The sequence below is a fragment of the Pipistrellus hanaki genome (genome assembly GCF_964339955.1).
Source record: "Pipistrellus hanaki genome assembly, chromosome: 11".
Taxonomy (NCBI): Eukaryota; Metazoa; Chordata; class Mammalia; order Chiroptera; family Vespertilionidae; genus Pipistrellus; species Pipistrellus hanaki.
The window spans coordinates 52,230,391-52,256,619 of NC_140513.1; the positions used below are offsets into that span (position 1 = coordinate 52,230,391).

The 26,229-nt window shown below is 37.6% G+C and overlaps 1 protein-coding gene across 2 annotated transcripts in view; it reads left to right on the forward strand.

Annotated features, from left to right (window-relative positions):
* Positions 1 to 25,860, forward strand: part of CCDC171 (coiled-coil domain containing 171) — a 223,331-nt gene extending 197,471 nt beyond the window's left edge. For both annotated transcript variants that reach the window (XM_084898221.1, XM_084898222.1), the window contains one exon: positions 23,420 to 25,860. In XM_084898221.1, coding sequence (XP_084754347.1) covers positions 23,420 to 23,641 — 222 coding nt within the window. In that variant the 3' untranslated portion in view covers positions 23,642 to 25,860. The remainder of the gene's footprint in view (positions 1 to 23,419) is intronic.
* The last annotated feature ends 369 nt before the right edge of the window (positions 25,861 to 26,229 follow it).

Genomic DNA, 26,229 nt, shown 5'->3' on the forward strand with positions numbered 1-26,229 from the left:
CATATAATTCTAATAATAATTTTGGAAGAAACTTTTTCTTGAAAACTCATGATTTATGCCAAACCAAATACCCAGGAGAGAGCTAAATGATTTCTCCCACACCCAAGACATTAAATCCAACGACGTGGGTGGTCCCGGCACATCATTTTCTCCTGGTCAGACTCACTGACCAGTTAACTCACTCACTCTGAACCATGTGTGGACAAGGAGACTTTTGTTCAAGTTGAATTAAGAGTTAATACATAGGTAATTAATTGTGAGGAATGGATGTGTGAATAGTCGTGTTGATGATATAGGATGTGTGTATGAAGAGAAAGTTGGGCAACTGATTCAGCATGCTTTAACTTAGTAATCCCATCTTCTAAATAGCATCCAATTGCCAGAGACTGGAGAGACCTATTACAGCTGCATTCATTCCATCTATCATTTAATGTAATCTGCATATCAGTCTTATAAGAGAAATACTATTTCCCCATGTTGCAGATGAGGCCACTCAGTCCCCAAGAGGATAAGTAATTTGCCCAAGATCATGCTGTTTGGGAACCAGAATGGAACCGTTGTCTGTGTCCAAAGCCCACGCTCTAACCAAAGATAGAAATAGATACTTTTCTTAGAAAAGTATTCCAGGCTATGGAATAGTATGGAAACATTAAGAATGACGAAGTTTCTGTTGACTTACCTTTAGGCTTTGTTAAGAGACGAGCATTTAAACTTGAATAAAAGTTTTATAGTTTTCTGTGCAAAAAAAAAAAAGGCCTTTTTTTTCCTTTCTTTCAGTAAAAAAACGGCCGTGTATGAAGACTGACAAATTCACTGGGTCTGTGGTTAAGGCTTTTACCTAGAACAAAAGGACCTTCCTTTATTCCTTTGAGGTTGCTTTATGCACATAGAATTGAAAGTGTGCATCCTTCCATGTTATACTGGTTTGAAGACGCTGCGTTTGTTCTTAAGAGTCTATGCCAGCTTAGGATCCAGGAAGAAATAGCTTCTTCGTTCGCAGAACTTTGGCTTAGGGCATACTTTGATAGCACCTGAATTCAGCTTATTCTTTTGGATAGCCTTTTGTTCTCAATGTTTGCCTGACACCGATTGGAAAGATACCCTTCCAGAATGTAAGGGGTCAACTAAGGTTACAGCTTTATGTTTCTAGTCTCCTCCATCTTATTTCTGATGGCTTCTAACTGAAAATATGCATGTGGCTGAAAAATGTGCCATGTGGATTGTATACAGTGTAGATTATATCTGATTCCAAATTATGTAGCCCAATTTAAACTTCATTAGCTTGTTTGGAAAAATTCAGCTTTCAAAAATCTAAGCTTGTGTCTAGTTGTTTCTCACTCTCTGCCGGTTCAGGATTGATCTATTATTAGGGTGATCTGTTACAACAGATTATTATTGAAAATGGTCTTCTTTCCTCCCTTTCTAAGGGAAGGAAAACTAGAAAGGGAAAAAAGGTGAATTTTAGCTGTATTAGATTTGTCCACCGAAATCAAGGATTATGTCTTTGTGTATATCTTATTCAGTACCTAGCATACCATTTGAGTACAATAAATAAGTAACAATGGTGATGGTGAGGAATATACTATTAAACAATCTGTAGTCTTTAAAAATAATACAAAAAATAAAAGTACTAATTTTTCAAATTCTAAGTAAAGAGTGTTGTAGGATATATATTTGACATGTATAGGAATCACAATTTCTGTGATAAATAATCCTTAGGTTGATATTTCACATCTTTAGGGGAAGAATTCTGATTTATTTTTCTTAAGAAATGTAAATATGTAAGGCATTATAGAAATTTTATACTATGATCAAGAGCTCCTATAACATTAATAGCAATGAACAACAGCAAATGATTGAAAAAAAAAGGAAACAAAATAGTTTAAGAATCTGGTGGTAGGAATGTCAGCCCCCTTAGGAATAGCCCAAACCCTGAACTTCAGCTGCTGAACCCAAATGAAACCGAGTAAGCAGACGGGTCCCGAGTTAAACTGCTGGCTGTCTTGTCAGCTCTGTTTGATGTTAGTTTTCCCTTTGAAGATTCCTGTTTCCTATCAAGTTCATGGCAGCCTAGTAATGATTCTGTGTTACACGTGTGCTTCTCAGCATTGTTAACAGCTTTGTCACTATTGTCATTGATGCATTTAATTCAGTGACCCTGGAAGTGATTGGCATGCTGGCGGGGGCCAGGGGAGGGGTTTCATTTGTTGGAGGATGAGAAGAGTAGCAATCTTTAAAAGGATGTATAAAAAGTCCTTTTTAGATCAGTACCAGAAACAATTACTTATGGATTCTGAATTTCTGAAAACCACACAGGGGTATATCATATACAGCAGCAATTTTCAACTGGTGTGCTGCAAGAACATGCAATCTCTGACTACTTAGGGGCACTAACCTCTTTTCACTTAGATTGTCAAATACAAAAATGACAACAGCCAAAACAACAATAGCTCTCTGGTGTGAATGTCCTGTCTCGAACTGTTAATGTATAGGTCACATAGTAACTTGTATTTATTGGTTACATCGCATAATAAGGTTGCCTCTGATTGGTTAATTCTTGGTACTAGAAATCCTTATATACAAATGTAGGCACCTGATTTTTAAAATTACCTACCAGAAAGGGTAGGTAATTACTATTATTGTGGGATTTGTTTGTTTGTTTGTTAGTTTTTACAAATAAATCAAATTTATATCTGATTTTTTTTTCAGATGGGAAAAATATAATATATATTTTGGTGTGTTGCAGACTTTTAATAATTATTTTATGTCTGTTATGAGATGGAAAAAGTTGAAAATTGCTGATATACAAGATGGTAAGAAATTGTGCTTGTTTTTATTTCTGTAAGTGCTGAGAGCACTATATAGTTTAAGAAAAAAAACAGGCTCAATGACATAATAATTAAGCATGTCAAAGCAATGAGTTAATATTTATTCAGTGAAGAAACCTCAGCTTGAAAATCATAATTTATTTCGGGATCATATAAGAGAATAGAGACATATTCCCCAAGTTATCTATGATGGGATTTATTATGCACTCGGGGCTCTATATTTATGTTTGAGATATCAAACGATTCTATTCCCACTCTCCTTCCAAGGTTCCAGTTTGATCTAGGATGGTTCTTAGTTTTGAAGAGATCTTGGGAGCATTGGTAAACACTCTCCTTTGGGATTCTTAACAGTTTAGGAAAACAGAAAGGGTCACATCCCATGAACCAACTAACCCTCAGGGAGTGTGCTAGTACCTGCACTCATTCAGGCCTGACCTGCTGCTTGTCTAATACCAGGTCTAATACTGACCTGCAGGCCTACTTACATTTTTGATTTTGCTAAGCTTGGGGTCTGGAAGTCAAGTATCTTGTTTAATCATCCTTTAGCTTTACTATCCATTTTATGCCTCACTCTTTACTAAGTGCCCAACAAAAGTTTGTCAAGTCAATGAATTTTGTTCCCTTTTCAAGAGTTCTAAAATCTTCTATCTAGAGCTCTTTCAGTTCCCATATTTTATGCAAGAAAGACAGTTGTATCTGCACATGGATTGAGTACAAAAAGACATAACAAAGAGATTCGGAATTATACAGTGGTGCCTCGCATAACGAACGCCTCGCACAGCGAACTTTGGACAGGTTTTTCATGAAACCATCGGCCAAAAAGCAGAAAATGGATGAAGATGTGCAAGATTCGGTAGACTCTACTAAGTCTGTCTTAAAATTAAAAAAATGTGTGTTTTTTTTTTAAATTATGTTTTTAGATGTATCTAAATAAAAATATGTCATCTTAGCATATTTTTTTTATGTCATCTTAGCATATTTTATGCTACAGAACGAATTATTTTTTTTAACATGTATTGTTATGGGAAAACGCGTTTCACATAACGAACTTTTCGCATAACAAGCTTGCTCCTGGAACGAATTAAGTTCGTTGTGTGAGGCACCACTGTAATCTTGCTGGTGAATTAGGACAGACTCGCATAAAGTAGTAAGATGATAAGTGCTCATGAAGTTTGAAAAGGCAGATTTATTTGGCCTGGGGAGGTTAGGGAATATTTTTGAGAATTTGTATTTGAGCTTAATTTTGAAGGAATGATGGGATTTGTGTAAGCCATTCTGGACAGGGAGAACTATGGAAGCAGAAAGAGGATGCTACTGGCCCATACAATCAAGGCCAAGCCGGGAGGTTTTTATTAAAAAAAAAAAAAAAAAGATGATAATTCTGTCTTTTAATGTAATTTTTTACAGTTTCAAAATACACCCATGTACATAACCTTATCACTTTTTTGGTGTGTGATAAAGATGTTATTGATGAGATTCTGACAGGCCGGGCCATTTGTGCATCACCCAGCTAGAGAGCCAAAGAGCTAAGACTGCCACTGGCTCTCTGTGGCCACCACTTTTCTTTTGGCCTTAAATCATCTATATGTTCTTATTGAAGCTCTCCCTCCCTCTCCCCCTCCCTTGTGACCAAGGTAAAGTATCTTCCAGGTAGAGGCACAGTCTATGAACATGAAACAGAATAGGGCTTGTTTATGTATCCGGTTTGTTTTTGAGCCAGAAGGTTGGTATAGACAGGAAGAGGAGGAGTGGGAAGATTAACTAACATTTATCCAGTACTTCTTTGCGTGTGTAAGACAACATTCTCAGAACCTATGTGTTAACTTTTTACTTACAACACCTGTATGGGTATACATAATTTTTTTGGAACCATTATTATCTCCATATTGTATGGCTTACTAAGTGTTGAACAAGGCAGTCCAGCTCAGGAGCTTTACAGTGGTGGGTGTGTAGGCTCTGGGGTGGGATCATTCAAAGCCTGGCTTCACCGCTTGCTAACAGTGCGATCCTGGTTCAATTGGCAGCCTCTTCAAGAATGCTTCAGTTTCCTCAGATGGGAAAATGAGGATAATAACAGCTCCTCTCTTTAGGCTTGTGTGAAGATTAAAGGAAAGGATACCTGTAAAGTCCCTGCTGTTATGACTAATGCCATTTCTATTATGTTCTAATTGGTTGAGCATAGATTATAATTTTTACTTGTTCTCAAAATAGGAAAGAACTACCAAGGCCTCAAAATAAACCCCCTATCTTCAGAGAACATTGTATTAGCCTAAGAATGCCTTCTGATGGGCATTTTGGTATTTTTGCTGAAAAACATTATGTTAGTTAGATTTCAAGATCTGTTGTTAAATGCCTGGCTTATTATTGGCAGGGGAAGATAGTACTTTTATAGTTTAGTACTTTTTTCAGAACATAGGGATTTTATTTTAGGTTGCAAAATTAACATTTTAATCTGCCTCATTTTTGTATAAATAATATCCTATTATAATAAAATTATGCTGAATTAAAAAGTGAAAATCATAATACTAACAAATTAAAGTACTTTGGGATTTGGGAGAGACAGCAAATTGCTATAGCATGAATTTGGATAATGGAACATCAAGCGATGTGTATCACCATTGTTATAAAATTTTTGCATGTATTTATTAGAAGATTATAGTTGCACATATATTATAGAAATTTTGAGACCTTAATATTCATAAACATTAAAAGTTTGTTTTTTTTTCAAAGAGTGTCTGTGAAATTTTTGGATAACAACTTCTTTATCATGGCATCATTTAATACATGTTAAAAACACCATATTGCTTTCAGAACATACTCTCTTTGTAATGAAAGTAAAATATTTGGCAATTGGAAATGAAGGAAAAAAAGTTAGTTCATTTTAAGGTATAACTAGGCCTCATAAAATATTTGCTCCATTTGCTTAGTAACATTCAAAGACTAAACATGAGCTTTATCAGAAATGATGTTTATGAACAATGCTCTTTAAAAGTTAAATTAGCCACTGTGGAGAACAGTATGGAGTTTCCTTAGAAAACTAAAAATGGAACTCCTATTTGACCCAGTGATCCCACTTCTAGGAATATATCCCAAGAAACTAGGAACATCAATCAGAAAGGATATATGCACCCCTATGTTCATAGGGGCACAATTTACCATAGCTAGGATTTGATTTGGAAACAGCCTAAGTGTCCATCAGCAGATGAGTGGATTAAAAAACTGGTACATCTATGCAATGAAATACTATGCTGCAGTAAAAAAAGAAGGAGTTCTTACATTTGCAACAGCATGGATGGACCTGGAGAACATTATGCTAAGCAAAATAAGCCAGTTAGAGAAAGATAAATATCACATGAAGTCACTCATTTGTGGAATATAGTGAACAACATAAACTGATGAACAGAAACAGATCCAGAGACAGAGAAGCATCAATCAGACCATCAGACCTCAGAGGGAAGGTAGGGGAGGGTGGGGGTAAGTGGGAAAGATCAATTAAAGGACATATATGCATGCATATAAGCCTTACCAATGGACACAGACATGGGGGGTGGTGGTGAGGGCATGAAGGGGGGGTTGGGAGAAAATGGGGGGGGGGTAAGGACACATATGTAATACCTTAATCAATAAAGAAAAAAAAAAGTTAATTGGGCTTAGGAAGTCCACATATTTTGCTGGACTAATAGTTAAGCTATTATTTAAAACAGTTGGAAGTAGAACTATATAGGTGCCCAGAGCCCCAAATTATAAGAATATTAATCCTAACTCCTTCCTTTTTATGTTATTAATAGTTGGTATGGTAGGTTGAATAGAATGCTCTGGAAAATTAATGTTTGCCTAGATCCCCAGAATGTGACCTTATTTGGAAGTAGTCTTTGGAGATTTAATCAGTTAAATTAAGATGAGTTCATATTGGCTTAGGGTGGGCCGATCGCCTCACGAGGAGACACACACACAGATGTAAAAGACTGAGAGGGAAGGTGGCCACGTGCAGACCCAGGTGATGCAACTGCAAACCAGGGCAGGCCAGCCACCGCCAGCAGCCAGAAGAAGCAGGAAGGGTTCTTCCCCGGTCTCGGCAGGGAGCATGGCCCTGCTGACACCTTGGTTTCAGACTTCTCCCCTCTAGACCTTTAGAAAGTAAACTGTTTTCGGTCACCGGTCTCTGGTAATTGTTACAGCAGCCATAGGAAACGGAACCCCGTTGGTAAGTTTCACGTGGGGTTTAGTTTTACAAAAGGCATTATTCAGGGTAGCTAGCTATAAACTGAAATTAAATTTGAAAGTTTGTCAAATTTTTGTTTATATACCAAATACTAGTAATTATTTTAATTGCAAAGAATATATCTATTTTCTGATCTGTCTTTAGAGGACACATAACATATTAACAAAACATGGCCCATCATTTTGTGTGTATTTCAGCCCAGGAAGTACTCTATTTTATCAATCCAAATTCCTAGTCTGGTTAAGTTATTCAGTAGCTTAACTGGGATAGAAAAATGTAAAGGTATTTTTAGGAGAGAAAAAGGAATTAAAAACATTTAAAAATGGTATCCGAGTAGAACCTTAAAATAAACCACTTACATTCCTTAAAAATTCTGTAAATAATGACATCTTCCTCAAATTAGATTAAACCAGCTATGGAATCCTTAAAGTAGGAGGGTAAATAAAAATGTCTATGGAACAATAAATAATTTTTTGTCTTTATGCTGGTCCTTTTATTTGTTCAGAAATATCTAAGCATCTTCCCAAATTTTTACTGATTTAAAAAAAAATTTAGGTATTTTTAATTTTCATTGAGTTCTATAAAAATGATGCCATCAGAACTCAAAGTTTCAAATTCACCACTCACACTCTTTTATTTATTTATTTATTCCACTTCCTTTTATTTATTTTACCACTCATACTCTTCATGGACAGTTTTTATTCTTTACATTACCTGAAATAAAGCAATAATCAAGAGTCCCCAATTATTGCTTTGACAAGTATTTATTGAGTACTTATTATGTGCTATGTTCTTCACCAGAAATGATGTTTATGAACAAGGATGTGATAGTAAGAATGATAACAACAACCAGTATTTATTGAATGCTCACTATGTGGCAGCCACAGTGTTGTATGTTAACTGATTTCATGTATATTCACTAATTTCACCCACATTATGTATATTAACTAATTTCATCCACATTATCCTACCTAAAGTAGGTGATTATCTTCTGTTAGATGAAGAAGCTGTCAAGTGAAGAGTCCAAGGTTTGAACCTAGTCAGTGAGAGCCCAACATCCTTGTAAAAATTATTTTTATTGCATTCTTAATAGAATGAGATGAAGACTTTCTCTCCGGGATGTGACAGTTTATTGAGAGGATAAATATATATATACATGAATACTTGTAATAATTGTGATGGTCGTATTAAAGAAGTCAAGTGAGAATTATCTGTGTGAGGGTAGTAAGAGTGGGGATGGAGAAGGATTAGATTCTAGATGGATATCGATGGAAACAGTGACAGGACTTAATAAAGAAAATGCAGGCAGGATGGCTGTTTAGTTGCTCAGGAATTCAATCAAGATCTACCCTGCCTGAGTTTCTGGTAAGAAGTGAGTGGTGTTCAAAAAAAACAAACATGCTTTTTTTTTTTAGAGAAAGATTTCCTTTAATTTTACAAAAGACCTGGAGGCGGCCAGAGCATCCCATTTTATAATTAGACTTTCTGCTTTGATTACAATAGGATTCTTGGACCTGGAGTAACTCCATCTTAACAATAGCTATAAGGACCTGCATTTAAATCCCAATAACAAAGAATCCTTTCATAAAGTAGTGTTTTTGGTGGCCTCTTTGTCATAGATCTTTACAAATGTAGGTTTCCAATGGTGGTACAGATTATATTACTTTTTTTGTTTATGTAACATTGTTGGTTTTCCCCCCCATAATTTTCAGAGTGCACATCAATCAAAACTGATTATGTGCTAAGGTCTGAATATATTGGGAGATGAGAGAAAATGTGTAAATTACTCAGATCATTTTCAAAATAAATATAACAAATTTGATTTCTCAGACACACATTTTAGGTGTAAATCATCTGAAAGCTGAGTAGCATGACAAAAGTTTACAATTGTTGACAAGTTTATAAAAAAAAAAAAAAAAAAAGGGGGTGAGCAAAGGCTGAATCCCAGACTCTTTAGTTGTGCGTAGACCTTTCTGCCCTTACTTGTTCCATGCTCTTTTCCTGTTCCCCGTGGTTTTTATATGGTACTGCTGTTAAAGATGGAGTGGCAGAACGAACTATCCATTGTTTGCTGGTTGATAATAAGTTTTGGTAGTCTAAAAACCAAACCTGCCTCTCCCAAGAGCTAAAGAACTGACTTGAAATTTAAGTGTGGTCATCTAGAATTTTTGGGAACACATAGTAAAATTGTATACTTAACTAGTGCTCTAAGACAGCCCCAAAACAAACAAGTGCATGATGGCCAATTAACTTATGACAAAAGAACCAAGAATACTTCTTCCTTTCAAATAAGACAGAACACTAAGTATACAATTTTACCTATATGTTCCCAAAAATTCTAGTTTAGCACTCCTCGTTGGGATTCAGGACCTGTATTTTAACAACTCCACCAGGTGATTCTCATCATGAGAGAAGTTTGGGAAACACTGATCTAGAGGTCTGTTTATTGAGCAGCTTAATGCATCCCTATAATATAATATTTCCTAGAGTCCTGTCCAATCCAATATCGGGAATGACTAAATCATAGTCACACTAGTTGTGAGCACTCAGGCGAGGAGGGAAGTAGTTAAACATCTCGCCGTTGAGTGAGAAGTTCGAGGGCAGGCACATACCATGCACCTTGACCACCTATTATGAAGCTTTTTGCTGCCGTGTCAAGTGAAAGCGAGTTAATTGGGTGAAGCTGTGGAGCATGTTAGGGGCCTGGTAAAGGGCTGCTGTCTGACAGCTGAGTGTCAGCCGAAGCCAGTCAAGTGTAGCTGAGAGACAGAGGCCTGTCACAAAGTTCCCGCAGACGGGAGCACAGCGAGGAAGCCGAGATGCGGTTCCGGCTCACTTTCTCCCTCATTGCATCCAAGCACCTTAAAAGATTTTACACTGTCTGTGTCAGCTCGTGTTCTCTGAGCTGTTTCCCTCTAACTGTCCTGCATTCAAATGATTGAACAAAAGATGCTAATGTTCAGCAAAGTGAATGTAAATTCTCTCTTTCCCCCTTTTCTTCCCAAGCAGATAGACATTCAACTCAAAGGCAACTCTGAAGGTTTACACCAGACAACCAGGTTGTCTCCAAATTCAGTTTGTAACAGAATCTTTATCTCAGAGGGTATAAAAATTAAAAATGGAAGTAGTAGCCTAAGCAGTGTACTTCCCTCTGGCTTACGGGAGTGGGGTTCTTTGAGAAGGGACACTGGTGAAGAAGGGACACTCCTCATCTTTTGTCCCAGTTTCTCTCCTGCTCTTTCTAAGGTGAAGTGCCATCACGGCACTCATCAGCAGGTCAGGAAAGACAAACATGGAGAGGAGCAGTCAGTTCCCTCTGAAGTCTCGGGCACTCTAGAGAGGAGGAATCGGGGAAAGTGAGAATGAAAGAAACCGAGAGCCAGGCTGACCAGCACAACTTGCCGTAGTGATGGAGGCTGGGAGGGTGGCAGGTGCAACCTAGGAACCGAATTTTAAGTTTTAATTTTGTAATTTGAAATTAAAATGAAATGATTACGTGGGGGCTAGGTTTGAGCAAACAGCAGGCTGTGGTATTGTGCTATTATAAAAGAAATATGTGTGGGATGCTATGATAAAGCAGAGAAAAGAGGCATCTAACCCAAATGTGAGGCGACAGATGGTAGGGAAAGTGTGGGGACGAATTGATGCCTGAGGTGAGCCTTGAAAAACTAAAAACCTGACGAAGAAGCCTCCTTTTAAATATGTTTTGAAAGAGCAGCGTGAAAAAGAGACTTCGGGATAGGAGAAAGCAGGGCATGCTTCTGGATCAGCTGTTTGATTAGTACCAGGAATCGAAGTTGTTTTTGGGAAATCACCTGGATACGATGGCAGCCTCCAAGTACACGACCAGGCCAGTTACCCAGAGGCCTCACAAACCAGACTAAGATACATGCTCTAGCAGCGGGCCCATCCCACCCAGCTCCTTAGTTACACAGAGTTCATATGGCCTGTCTCTTGGCTGCATCAGCCTTCTCCACTCCGAGGTTATGAGGACCAGAGTGGAGATTTGATAAAGAGGCATAGGGTTCCTGGGGCCACTTACCCACACTTGCCTCCCAGGGGAGATGTGGGACAAATAGCCATGGCTGATGGCTGTAGCTCGCCACTTAGGCTGATGAACAGCTTTAGGTTTATCGGAAGTTCTGCAGCCAATTTAAGGATGACAAAGCTTAGAGCAGTGTTTCCCAAACTTCTCTCATGATGAGAATCACCTGGTGGAGTTGTTAAAACACAGATTCCTGAATCCCAACTAAGAAGTGCTAAACTAGAATTTTTGGGAACATATAGATAAAATTGTATACCTAACTAGTGCTCTAAGACAGATTTTATATACAGAACACTAAGTTAGGTATGCAATTTTACCTATATGTTCTCAAAAATTCTAGTTTAGCACTTCTTAGTTGGGATTCAGGAATCTGTGTTTTAACAACTCCACCAGGTGATTCTCATCATGAGAGAAGTTTGGGAAACACTGGCTTAGAGGAAGCATATCTCTGTGCTATGATAGGATCTTTCCATCTCTTTTTGCCTATAAGTAACCTGTCTCATGGGGTGCCAACTTACTATCTATTCTAAATGTGTGGATTCTTTCAATGTCTCTTAGACTACTGGCTGATTCATTTTTAAAAATTTTTTTTTGCCTAACACATAGGCTTTTTATCTGTTCTATACTTTCTGTCTTATTCTTAAATAATAAAAAAATACAATAAAGAACAGATGAAGTAAGAAATAGATATAAATGTGAAGGGATGGCTTGTTTACAAATATTAAGAGTGTGTTTAGGCCAGCAAAAGTGGAGAGACACTTAAATAACTGTGAAAAATTAAGAAAAGAGCTCTACTTAATCATTATTTTGTGGATAGCCTGCCCTGACTCTGAAAAGCATGTCACAGAAGTCTAGGCCTTTTTGAAAAACTGGTGTGCAGACTCTCAGGGAGTTAATTTGTGTGAGAGCTTGGCGATTGTGGAAGGACTGGGTGGAGGTTTAGTGAACAGGTGCCCAGTTGGGGAGACGGGGAACAGAGAGAATGGCCGAGTGCTTGCCCTCCATGCAGGCCTCGGGACTGGCCTCTGGCCTCTTAGAAAAGGGCAACCTACAAGTGTACGTGGAAAGAAATATTTGATTACAGACACCATGAGACCCTGGGTTCCAGTCAGAGTGACAGGGAAAGAAGGGTGGACATATAGCAAATTCCGAGTAGAGCCATTACTCCTATGGCACAGCGAGCCCTCAATACACTGGAGGCAGGACCTGGTGGAGGGATCGCGGCCACTCAGCAACTCTTATCCGGGACTGTTCAAGGGCATTTGAGGTCTTGTGTGAACAGGTCAGGGGAGAATCAGGTAAATGGGACTCACCACTGGGACCTCGTCTGTATCTGCAGAACAGTGCCATTGTACGTAAAAACGCAGCACCATGAAAACAGCACTTCTTTGGTCACATCAGATTTCAGAAAATTACGGTTTACGGAGAACTGACTCAGGATGCAGGTAGCTGAGGGCAGTGTGAGCTCCCCAGGGGCAGATAATTTGTGTGCCTGTAATTCACTGCTGTATCCTAGTACTTGGGACCATATCTGGCACATTGCAGGCACTTGATAGATATCTATTGAAGGAATTAATGAATGGGGCTAATTTAGGATGCTAATGGTGGATGTGGGTTTAGATATGCTTTATGCATATCCAACCACAGGAAAAATCTATCATATGGAATTGATCATGTAAGGCAGTGATTTTTAACCTTTTTCATCTTATGGCACATATAAAGTAATTACTAAAATTCTGCGGCACACCAAAAATATATCTTTTGCCGATCTGGCAAAAAATAGGTATACCGGTAATTATGATTGACTTACAAAAAAAAAAAATTAATAGTCATTACCTACCTTGTTTACTCCAAAGTGACTTTTTAAAAAATCAGGTTCCTCTACTTGTACATAAGAATTTCTGATACCAGGAATTAACCAATTATGCGACATGACCAAGACGATGCAACTCTACTATGATATATGACCTATATATTTTTGGTTCAGAACAGGGAATTCACACTGGATAGCTATTGTTGTGTTGGCTGTTATCATTTTTCATTTGAAAGTCTAAGGGAAAAGAGGTCAGTGGCCCTGACTAAGTAGTCAGGTAGTGCATGCTTTAAAAATTCTTGCAACACACCCGTTGAAAAATCACTGGTTTAAAGAACAGATTCCTAAAATGTAACCTTTGGGTATATTAATTGGGAAATTTGTGGTTGCCATATTGTTCTCACAGTTCTATAGGATGTTCTCCCTAGAGATGGGTTTGGTTTAGTTTGAGACTGATGGATACAGAAGTAACATTCCTATCAGGTAAAGGAAATGTCATTGCCCGATAAGCGATTTGTTTGGGGACATCCTCCCAAGGGCTTGCTGTGATTTGAAAGCATTTCGTTGATGTGAGCCCCAAATCACATGATTTGACTTATACCCAAGCTGCCCCTCTCTCACTGAGAAATAGAGAGGCCACATTCTGTCAACTGAAGGTGACCCGTCCCTCCACAAAGGTCCAAGGGCCCAGCAGCCCTGGGGGAATATAGCATTTCATCTTGGATGATCGGGAGAAATAAAGAATGGGTAGGGATTTTAGGTATGTTATTGTGGAATAATGAGGAAATGTAGTTTAAACAGCAGTGGAAAAGAAGGGCATAGAAAAAAATGGTTTTGCATTTTAAGATGTGATTCCCCCTTTCCTCCCTGCCAATTGTGTTGAGATACAAGCCTAACAGGGACTGCAATGCTAGTAACATTGAGGAAGGTCATCTCACTCAAACAACTTTAAATTTTGGGTAGTTCTTTCCTTCTTCTGCTCTGTTTACCTGGGTGCAGGTCAGCTGTTCCACTCAGAGAAATACTGCTTAAAGGTATACGTTTATAGCTTCCAGATTATTGTTGAATTTTTGACACTGAATTGAAGAAATTCTTCAGTAATGAAAAAGTGGTCAGAAAACTTTCACCTAATAGTTCCTAGAGAGAGAGTGACGTGTGTACATTTGGACCTTAGAAGTTGTAAATTGGCAGCTGGAAGTGCTCTGTGGAGTAAATGGAAGGCACACAGGTTGTAAGTGGCTACTCTACATAAGGAGTTGCATTTGTGCAGAGTAGAGGTACAAGTTACTCCATAAATTTACTTGTGTACATGTGTACTTAATGTCAGATTGTAGATGTAGGTTTGGTAACTGACAAAGTTGAAATAAGAACGTGTTATTAGCTAAATTAAAATCTTTTCAAAACTTGCAAAACACTTGGTTAAAAACTACCCTCTGAGACCTTTAACAAACCAATTACATTTTCATTTTGACCACACAGCTTAGTCATAACTATACTAAAATATAGGTTTCGGTATATATAAAATTAGTCTTTTTTAAATAAAGGGTTTTTAGTTATAAAAGTAAAGCATGTTATTATATGTAATTGGAAAATACAGAAGTTTAGGGGGAAAATTACCAATTCTAATCTCCTAACAAGTATCATATGTAATTTTGTGTATTGCCTTTTCACTTAAGAGTCTAGCTTCAAGGTGGGCAAAGTTCAGTCATATATTCTTGCCACCTGTGTTTGCACTATTTAGCCTGTGAGCTAAGCATGGTTTGTTTGTTTTTAATATATTTAAATGGTAGAAAAAAAGAATAGTATTTCATGATGTGAAAATAATGTGAAATTAAAATTTCAGCCATCATAAGCACAATTGTATTAAAACCTGACCATACTAATTTATTTACATGTTATCTGTGGCTGCTTTGGGAGTCACAACAGTAGACTTTAGTAGTTGCAACAGAGAATGTATGGCCTGCAAAACATAAAATATTTACTGTCTGACCCTTTACAGAAAAAGGTTGCTGATCTCTGGTCAGACCTAAGCATTTGTCCATATTATTCAAAAGTTTTATAGCCACAACTTTTATATCCATGTAATATTCCATCAAATGGCTATAGCTTACTTGACCAAGCTTCTATTGTTGAATATAGGATATTTCCATACTCAACCTAATCATAAATGGAATTGTGGGATAATTGCTATTAACCATTTAAACCCACTGCCAGATTATAGACCAAATGATTCTATCAATTTGTACAGTCACTAGCAATTTATGAAAACCTGTTTAATAATGGCTTCACTAACATATATATCTTAATTTTAAAAATTCAATTTTAATTGGCAATAAACATCTCATTGTACTTTCCATTTTTTATTTATTTTTGGGAGTTATTTTCCATTTATTTTTAATTTTTATTTATTGATTGATTTTAGAGAGAGGAAGAGAAAAAGAGAGAGAAACATTGATTTATTGTTCCATTTATTGATGCATTCATTAGTTGATTCTTGCATGTCCCCTGACCAGAGATCAAACCCCAAACCTTGGCGTATTGGGACGATGCTCTGACCAATTGAGCTACTGAGGCATGGCTCCATTTATTTTTAATCAGCTGTACTTTTAATTTTGTGGACTGCAAGTTCATAGCCTTTGTTATAGTAAGATAGTTTTAAACAAAAGAAAAAAACCTGGGGAGAGAAAACTTGAACTTTCAAAGCTTTTTCCTTATAACCCATGTTTTAGTTTATGCCCTTTTCCTAAAGATAACTCACAATTTCTTGTGATTTCTTTTTCAGTAAGAAAAATAGTATGTTGCATGTATGTGTGTTTATGCTTATTTTTAAATACAAATGAGTTTTCTCACTTTATACACACACACTTTTTTTTACTTGGACATATTTCTGTATCACTGCTAATATACCTCAATTAAAAAAAAATGTTGTATTCTGTCATGGCATGCTTCACTTAAATAGCACTTTGTTGATGGATCCTTAATTTCATTAAAGAAATACATTTCTGGGGAAAAAATGCTTCAGTAAACACATCTGTATGAACTTTTGTGAATTTAGCCATAGAAGTGCCTAGCAGTGGGATTGCTTTACCAGCGGGCGGGTACTATGTGTGTTTTGTGTTCCTGAGGGCTGTGCCAGCTTTCATCCCTGCCTGCATGGTCTGAGCTGGCCTTTCCCTGTCTTCTTAACAGTGGGGTTCATCAGACGTCTAAGTGTTTGCGGATCTTTTAGGTGAAAAGTACTCTTTCAGTCTCATTCTTTGTGCTGCACTTCTATCGGGATGAATGTGGTTTAGCATTTTTTCATGTGCTTGTTGGTTATTATACAATAGTTCTCTCTCCCACACCAAATAGCCAATTTGTAGCTGAGGCAGAGGCTGCCAGTGGTTACCTGATCTCTGTTTTCTCTCTGTTAGCAATAGAAGCATAATATTACCAGGGGCACTCAGGATAAAACAAAACAAAATAAAATAAAGCTACATTTCTCAGACTCCCCCGAAGCTAAGTCAGCCTTGTGACTAAGTTCTGGTGAATGGGACGTAAGCACAAGTACTGTGGTTTTAGGACGTGCCTCCTCCTTTGCTCTGTGAATGAGGTTCAGCACTTTTTTCATGTTTTGTTGGTTATTGTATTCTTCTGGTCAGAATGCAAACGTAATGGAACTTGAGAAACCATTCTGGACCCTGAGGTGGAAGCCACATACTTTTAGGCCGTGACACCTGAGATAGAAGCAGCCTGGATTCCTGCAGCTTCATATAGCCATATCCGAGAGAAATACATTTCTATCTTATTTACACCACTGACTTTGGAGTTTTCTATTATAGTCAAACCTAATCTAAGTAAACAGAATCCTTAGCCTGCTTTCTAATTAGGTTCCTCATTTTCTTGATTTACATGAGCCTTTTCTAAACTAATAAAGTCATCTTATGGCTATCAAATGTGTTGCACATGGTTCTATGAGCTTGTTTCTTCAATGGATTTTTACTGGATGGGGCAGAAGTAGGATTACAGTTGTGAGTACATGAAACAAAGTTTATTTTTGTATTGATATTTATTAATTATTATATTATTTTTCATATAAACAGCTGGAAACCTACTTTTGCCAACATGCATATACTAAAAATATACTTCTCATTAATTTAGTTTTTGTATCTTTTTATATAGTTGAGTGCATGATATATTTACCTTTCAAATTCTCTCTGAGGGGTTTAGGAATGTATATTCTTAAGACCCAGGGGAAATAATGGCCCCCTTGGCCTTTTCTGGCTTTCCTGGCACTCTGTGCCATTGAGGGCATCAAAATTGCCAAGACACAGGCTTGGGAAGGAGAGCAGGAAAGGAAAGAACAAAACCATCTGGGGAAATTCTTTGACTCTTTTCCCAACCTCAGTCATGTCAGGAAATCTGAACATCCAAGAGAAGAAAATGGGAATTGTTATCTTGTCAGGCATGAGACATCTGTAATTTAAAATTACCGTTTAAATGTTCTATTGTAATTTAAAACTTCAGTGCTGAATTTTACCTCTGACTATTACCACGTATAAGCTCCTTTGGTGAAAGGGCTAAAACTTTTATGTAAATGATGTAAAAGCCACTTATTCCAGTGCTATGGATATTCAAATGTTGGGCAATAGATGTATTATCAAAAATAAAAACATAGATTTTTAGCCTCTAGTACAATATACTTTTATTTTCAGTTTCACAGAGACTTGCTGAGCCCTAAGTGTGTTTATGAAACTCTCTGGATGTAGAACAAGCTGAGGCTGTGTCTCCTTTGGGTGATACAGTGGTGATGCAGCATCTGGGGAGGAAAGTCAGAGGGATCAAGACTCACATTCATTCCTACCACTCACCCAGCTGTGCAAATGGAGCAGTTTCTCCTACTCTTCTGAGCCCTCGTTTCTTCAAGTGTAAAATGAGGGCAATAGGAATGCGTGCTCCCTGGCTGTTAGAATTGGGATAATGCCGTATAAAGCCTTATAAAGCTACACCTTGCCCAGGGCTGACATATGCTCAGTACAGGTTAGCTATGATTCTAAATGTGGCATTTGTTATCACCTGAGACGAGCATAAAGAGAGGCAAAGAAGAGGAGCTACTGTGTGCTATGCATTTTCTATGTCTACTATTCCATTTAACCTTTGTACCACCCCTCGGAGGGGTTAGTCCTCCTACTTTACAGATAAGGATGCAGGCTCACACAGGTTAAGCAGCTTGTGAGAGATCACATGCTGAATAATCAAGTTGGGAACCCAGGGTCTCTTCAATTTCAAAGTCCATATTCTTTCCTTTATACTGTGCTACTGTTATTTGGGACATAACTGTGTATGCACAAAATAACCAAATAGTAATAGAAGACCAAAACCATGAAGAGATAACATGAGTAGTTTGTTCTTTCAGTCATTCATCAGTTAGAAATCTTATTGAGTCCCCGATACTCCGCCAAGTGCTAGAAAAACAAAGTCAAGAATTGATCACACTAGGTGCCCATAGTTTTATGGAAGAGACGTAAATGCATACAAATAAGTACAGATAGAAATGTTAATGCTCATAAGGAAATACAGGTGTCCCCAAAATGCATACACACTTGAACAGATGGTAGCTAAATTTTGAAAATGAAATGTATTTGATAAACACTACCTGTATAATTATTCAAAATGCATGTATACATTTTTGGTACACTCTCTATATATTTGTGATCATTGCCAACTCTGGTTATTTGTGTGAACTACACTGCCCTATGATGCCAGCATGGCAGGACTGGAAAATAAGCAGGTATAATTTGGTTAACCAACTTGAATATATGGGAGAAGACAACTGTGATGCCAAGTATGAAGACTAGGGTAAGAACACATTAGGAGCTAGAGCTGAAATAGTGAGGGAGCCTCAGTGTAAGGTCCTCTTGTGGGCACTTTGACTTCGTCAGTGTATGTGGAGCATACATGTGCACTCTACTTAAAACCAGTCAATAATTTACAGAGCTTAAGACATCATCATGGAGGTTGAAGTAATAAAAAATGTAATACAGAACTTAATTGAATGAAGCTGCATCATCTAAACTGTGGCTAATCTTGCTATCTCTTTGGCTTTTTTTAGGTCCTTGTGTAGTATGTACTTCTTCCCTTTGAGAATGGCCTCTCTATAGCTCATCAAAATCTTAAATATTACAATATATTTGGGAACCTCTGACTTCTGAGTTAATGTCATCCTCAAAAGCTTGGTGTTAACATTATACTAGATGCCATCACACATGGAATGATGATGGACCTGTAGAACTTCAGAGTTGGAAATAGTCTAGCTCCTCACTTTATACGTTAGGGAAGGGAGACCTAGAAGGACTGGTTGACCTGCTCAGAATGACCCAGTTAGATTGTACAGAAGTGGGAGGAAAAATTAGTCTTCTCATCTCCTGCCTAATCTTCTTTCACAATACTATGTGCCTAGAATATTCTCCACGCAGTACTATTCTGGCTTACTACATCATATCACCCTCCACTTTTTATAATATTAGATTCTGGAAGACTAAACATGATCATGAATGCTATGCAGGAGACAAATAGCTTAGTGTCATTGTTCCAGAAGCCTTGGTCTGCAAATTGCTTTGATTTATAGATAATTTATTGAGTGATTATCTTATTATTAGACTAATGCTTTATTTACTTTTTTTTTATTGAGAAAACAGTCTTAGAAGACTAAGATATTAAAGTCCTGAAAAATGGCTATGGGACATGTTCAATTACTATATTTCATAAAATTCTTAAAATGCAGAAATTTAGTGGACACATTTTGTATTGTGAATATATATTTAGCTGATGGACTATAATAGTTCAAATAGAATCATTTACAGCTTATTGAGCAAATAAAAGCGTTCCCATAAAGATTCACATGACACCTAGCTTTTATTTCAGATAACTAATTTCTTTTTGAAAAATTGCTTATATTTAGATTTATAGGAGAGGCTACCAGAACACCTCAGCAGTTTAAAAAGTAGTTTAAATGACCATAGACTTTATAGATTTAAAATATAAAATCGGGTGGAGAATATTAACTTTTACTGACCTCTGATAAAAAGTTATTTAACTGTTTTTTACTCTGTGCTATATTAAAAGTGTTTTGATGTAGTCCTGGATATTATTTGTAATGAGAAATAGTTCATATTTAATTGTTTTTTTAACATCTCATTTTGAAATAAAATTTTATCAGAATTTTTGCTGGCTTGTGTTTAAGCTATTAAGTAACTTAAAATCAGACTGGAGTATAGCAAATGACCCTAGTAACAAACAAACAAAATTATTTTCATTTACACAAAAGTAAATTTGTTCACTTGGTGGAGGACATACCTTTTGGGGGTGTGGATCTTTAAGGAAATATATTTTTTAGGTTTTTAATGTTTTGGATGTAAGTCAGATGATAGTGTGCAAAAAGTCTCTAATTTGAAATAATAGAGGAATGCTCAACACCCCATTTCAAGGTTATTTTGTTAAAAAAAAAACTTACATTAGATGAAAAGATTTCAGACCACATAGTGGAAACTAGACATATTAAAAAGTAAGAGGAGAAAAGACAAGAGAAGGGCCCTTTGTAGAGAGCAAGAGCCATAGAATATTAAAGAGAAAGGAGAGTTAGGGCCTTTCCCTAAAGGACCACCTTCCCAAAGTGGGATGTGGTAGGTTGACGAAGTCATGAGAACAAAAAAGGAAACCTCAAGTTCAGAATATAGATTTGAGTAAATTACATATAAATATATATATTTAACATTGCAAAGCAGGAGTGATTGGTCAGTTTGGCACAGTTATCTTTCTCTAGTCCAAGGCATCAAGAAGAAAAAAGCCCTCAGAGAATACCTGACCTTCCTTCATCCGCTTCTGCCCTCGCCTCTTTTCATATATCGTTTTCTTAGACCCGCACTTGAAGTATAAAGATGTAACAACAAACTTCTGAAGCCTTGCCTGACAATATTCTTTTACCATCAGAGAGAATCCTGCTGCTGTAACTAAGTTTTATTGGGCAGAGAATCAGGCTGCACCATCCGTGGCTCTGCCAGCATCCCTTCCCGGACCCCACTCCCCACGTGTGGCAGAATACCTTAGTAAATGCACTGTTATCTTTACAGCAACAACACCAGGCAACAATGCATGTTCAGACACGCAGCTAAAACAATAACCTCAGGAAGGGTGGTTCCTGTGGCAGTATGGCAGTAAAGGCACGAAAAGGTGCCCCTCCGGCCTCTGACGTAACCAGATGTCCCTGTTCCAGTCCTGAACTACTATGCTCAGCCCCATGCTAAGGTTGGGAGGGTGAAACCCCATCAGTGCTGCTAATGAGGGGGAAGGGGATGGGGAATGTGTCCTTTCCTGGGGACAAGCTCACCCCTCTCCTTCCTGAAGCATCCAGGTGACCATTCATGGTGCTTTTTACTTCCTGCGGAAAGAGAGAGGATCTCAGTCAACGGTAGGCTTGCAGTGGAGTATCAAGAAATCAAAAGAACAGAGATCAAAGAAAACTGCTGAACTATGTGTTAGATGCAGCCATTGATTTTTCTCCAGTTGTAGTTTTTTTTTTTTTTTAAAAATCCACAAAAATGATAACACATACAACAGTTGAATTTCTAATACTTTCGTGAGGCCAGCCATAGCTTCCTTCTTGTTTTCACGGGCAGAAACGGTTTTGTATAACACGACATGATAAAGCAGAGCCATAAGGAGTTCACACTCTGTCGTGATCAAAACTGTAAGGGAATCTACTAAAAGGGATGTCTCTTCTGTGAAAATTTCTGCAGGATAGAGTGAGTTTTTAGGCTGGCCTCACCTAGGCAATATTTATTTGCTGAGAATCTGGAAAATTCTGACGTACAATTGATCACTATTTTCCCACTCTCTATAAATGTTGTAAAACAATCCTATCCACTTTACTGATAAGACTGTTCAAGTTAAATATTAACTGCTGAGTACTGATGTTACTTAAGGCTTAAATATATAGCTTCTCAAAATATTAATTCTGTTTTCAAGTACTTCATGAGTGTGTGGATTTCTTAAGTTTGATTTCCAATAGTTTCTGGATACCAGTAATGTTTTAAAATCCGAGACAAATTGTTTTCCTGTTGCAATCCCATATTTTGATACACGATTTCCAAATGCTTATACTAGAACAGTATTTATTGAAACAGCATGGTAGCATTATTATTAAAGGGGAAGGCAAAAAGTTTAGCTCACTAGCATTTTATGTGCTATTCTTTTAAAAAATATATATTTCTTTATTGACTTCAGAGAGGAAGGGAGAGGGATAGAGAGATAGAAACATCAATGATGAGAGAGAATCAGTGATTGGCTGCCTCCTGCATGCCTCCTACTGGGGATTGAGCCCACAACCTGGGCATGTGCCCTTGGCTGGAATCGAACCTGGGACCCTTTAGTCTGCAGGCCGATGCTCTATCCATTGAGCTAAACCGGCTAGGGCTGTGTGCTATTTTTTAGAAGTCACTAGGATTGACTATTTTTCCGTTGTGCTATGTCTGTCAATTACATAAGTCAGGCTGATGGATTTGAAAATGGAAATATCTATAGTTCATCTTCTAAGCAATGGAATCTTCCATTTTATATAGAGTGTATTATATGGGACAAGGAAATAAACACTATGAACATTGGTTTCTGTGAACTGCCAGGGGATGGAAGCTGAGGTAAAGGTGCCTGATTGCATTCACTCTGGGATCCAATAACGCTATAAAAGTTTTATTCAGTTTTAGTGTTTATGACATATAACAAATTAAAGATGCAATCACAATTGGAAAATCTATAATAATAAAAGGGTAATATGCTAATTAGACTGGATGTCATTCCTTATGAAGCCCAGGTCCCGGGTGCCAGAGGGAAACCAGTGCCGGCAGCTGGGGGAAGGAAAGCCTACTCTTGCATGAATTTCATGCATCGGGCCTTTAATAATTTCATATTTGTGTATTAGATAGATTTTCAACCAGGGTGCTGCAAGAATTTTTAAAACATGCAATATCTGACTATTTAGTTAGGGACACTGATCTTTTTAGAGTGTCAAATGAAAAAATGACCAACACAATAATAGCTATCTGGTGTGAATGGATCAAACTTAAACCAGCCCAGCTGGTGTGGCTCAGTGGTTGAGTGTCAATTCACAGTTTGATTCCTGGTGAGGGCACAGGCCTGGGTTGTGGGCTAGATTCTCAGTGTGGGGCATGCAGGAGGCAGCTGGTCAGTGATTCTCTCTCATCATTGATGTTTCTATCTCTTGCTCCCTCTCCCTTCCTCTCTGAAATTAATAAAACTATATTTAAAGAAACAAATTACACCTATTTTTTTGGTCAAATTGGCAAAAAATATATATTTTGGTGTGCCACAGAATTTTAGAAACTAGTTTATGTGTGCCATGAGGTGAAAAAGGTTGAAAAATCTCTGGATTATATAAACGGTACTTCTTTGTTTATGGCTTTGGATTCTGTTTAAGAGTTTTTATTTTATGTTTATTTTATTATTTTTTCATATTGCAGGCAGGATCACGAGACCATTCAAATATCTCAATTCATTCAAGAGCTGCTCTTCCTGCTGACACAATTGGTGCTGCGGAGTTTTTGCCATTGAAAGCTGAACTTGATACAACTTACACTTTCTTAAAGGAGACATTTATAAATTCTGCGCCCATGACAGCATCTCACTCCTCTCCAGTAACTTCGTCTGCTAACGCCAAAAGACCATCTCAGATTGGATTATGACATTATGAAATTAAAAAAAAAAATGTAGGAAGAGTTAACAGTACAATTAAAATTGTTTTGAAGGGGGATTTTCTTATCAGTTGACTTTTGTTTCAACACAAGTGGCAGCGGGTTTTTAAAAATTGTGTGATACCGTGATGTGTGCAGGTATCTGTGTCTCCCTGAATAATGAAATAACCAACTCCCCCCCCCCCCCCAGTTTTATTTATTATCACAGTTGCTCATTTTTATGTAACATATTTTTAAATGTTAAGGAATGACACATTTTGGGTAATTTCCTTCAGACTTAAAAAAATCAATAAGCCATTTTAGTCTCTATCTATCAAAGTTGTTTCATACTTGTCTGTTTTAAAGCAGGACTGCAATACTTTAATAGGATTGAGAGAGCTATTTGAAATGTATGCCAATGATTCCTGTCATTTCATGGCAGCCCTGCCATGGTTCACTGAGCCCCCTCTTCTCTCTTGTCAGCTCGGCTGAAGACAAGCATTTAGTTGCAAACTTTAAGCAGGTTGTGCAAAACAGAAATGATGTGACTGCTTCTCCTCCTGCACAATAATGTCACTCCTGGTCAATGTGAGAAGGTCAGGTTGCTCCTTGTAAAGCTACATGATACCACTTGCCCATCTGAACAAGTTCCGTTAACTGCTGAATCGGGTCCCCGCAGGCGCTAAAAACTCACCCTTTTATCAGGCCCGTGTCTGATAAGAAAGCGGAGCAACCTGTGCCGGGAAGGTTTCTGTGGTTTGGTCAGGCTCCTCTTAAGGACAGCTCCCACAGCAGAAGAGCAGGTAATATACTTAGTATACGCGGAAAAACCTCCAGGTAATGGCTGTCTTGACCTTCAAAATAGACTCCCTTCCTGTTTTGTTGTTGGTAGGACCCAAGACTGACGCCCGTCTTTGATGCAGGCGGAATTTAAAGCGAGGCCACTGCCCTGCGTTTTCTGCCTTGTAGCACATAAAAGTAAAATTGTATGTCAGGCCGAGATGTCGGGGAGCTGACAAGATGCCCCAGTGACATTTCAGCTAGAAAGAGCAAGTGTCTTGCAACCAAGTGGTCAAATATCAAATAATAGGTCAAGCAGGAAGGAGCTGAGTCCTAACCACAAAGAGGTTTCTGGTAACTTACTTGACAAGCTTTTGGGTGCTTTGTGGCTTGACAAAGTGATGTTCTGTGGGGTATCGCTAGACAGACTGTTCTTTATCGCCTTCAGGAGATCAGACATTGACGTTGATTAAACTCTTTAACCCTTAAAGGTTAAATCCTAGCAGCTTGCATCATGATAAGTGAAGAACAAAAGAATACATGTAATATGTATTTGTTTTTGTATTAATCATTCCACTCCCAGTGATATTAACTTCTGACATGAACTGTAGTTTCTGACGAAGAGTTTTGATACAAAATCCATACTTTCTATTATTTTTCATTATGGAGTTTGTTAATCCGGATACTTTAGAAAATAACAGTGTGTATTATGAAATCTATATTGTCTTCACTTGACAGTGACATTTGATTCAAATATGCCCAACTTCTGAGAATCTTTTTAATTGGCCTTGGTAAATAAAATTTGTGTGCTTACTGTTGTTAGCCAGAGTAGCCAAGTGAGGATGCCATCAGAAGTAACACAGCACTATTGTGGCCCATTACTGTTGCTTATAGTGCTGAGTGGTATAATTAGCATTACATAAATCCATAGAAAGCTGGTTATGTGGAGTAGCATTACATCTTTAACCAAACTTCTCTGAATTCTTTCCTTGGAATTCTCTTTATTACCCATTCTGGATTTTGAGTATCATAGAATATGCCCTGTACAGTGTAACATGCATGACATTCAACTTGCAAACTTATTGTAACACAGAAAATGCTTTTGTTTTAATACAGATCAAGGAATACTCTCTGCACATTTCAAAAACACTTCTTTTCCTGCCAGTCCATACAATGATTAAGATTTGTCTATATGGAAATGGATATGCAGCTTTTAATTCCTGTAACATCATTTAGCTTTCAATTCTTACCCGATAAAGTGCTCCCTTCTATCACTTATATGCCTCTGTGTGTGTGTGTATGCATATGTTTGTGTTGTATCCATTTCCAATCCTACTAATTTAGGAGGAATGAGAACTTTTGTAAACTTTACCTTGGACAGACTTTGGTCTTCTTGTCTTAATTTTACAATCTGTTAATGGGATAACACCAAAAAATAAATGTTTATGTCTCCTCATACGTGTGGGTATCCGATTTTCCAGGTACATCTTATGCAAAACATTCTGAACTATAAATTTTAAAAGATTGTTAAATCCAATCAAAACATGTCACATTTATAACCAACTAGATGCTAACAGCTATAGAGGCAGAGGATGAGCCTTCTGAGTGATCATTAGTATTCGTTACCAAATATGTAATTTTTATACCATATGCTCCCCTAACCCCCCCAAGGTCAGACTAGGAGAAGATTTAATAACAACCTATGGAGGTCTGAGGGACAGACTGATCTTGAACACATGTTTGAGATCCATGTTGAGTTGGCCAGGACAGTTGCTCTATCAGCTTCTTTGCCTCCTTAAGAACGATGTAAAAACTAGACA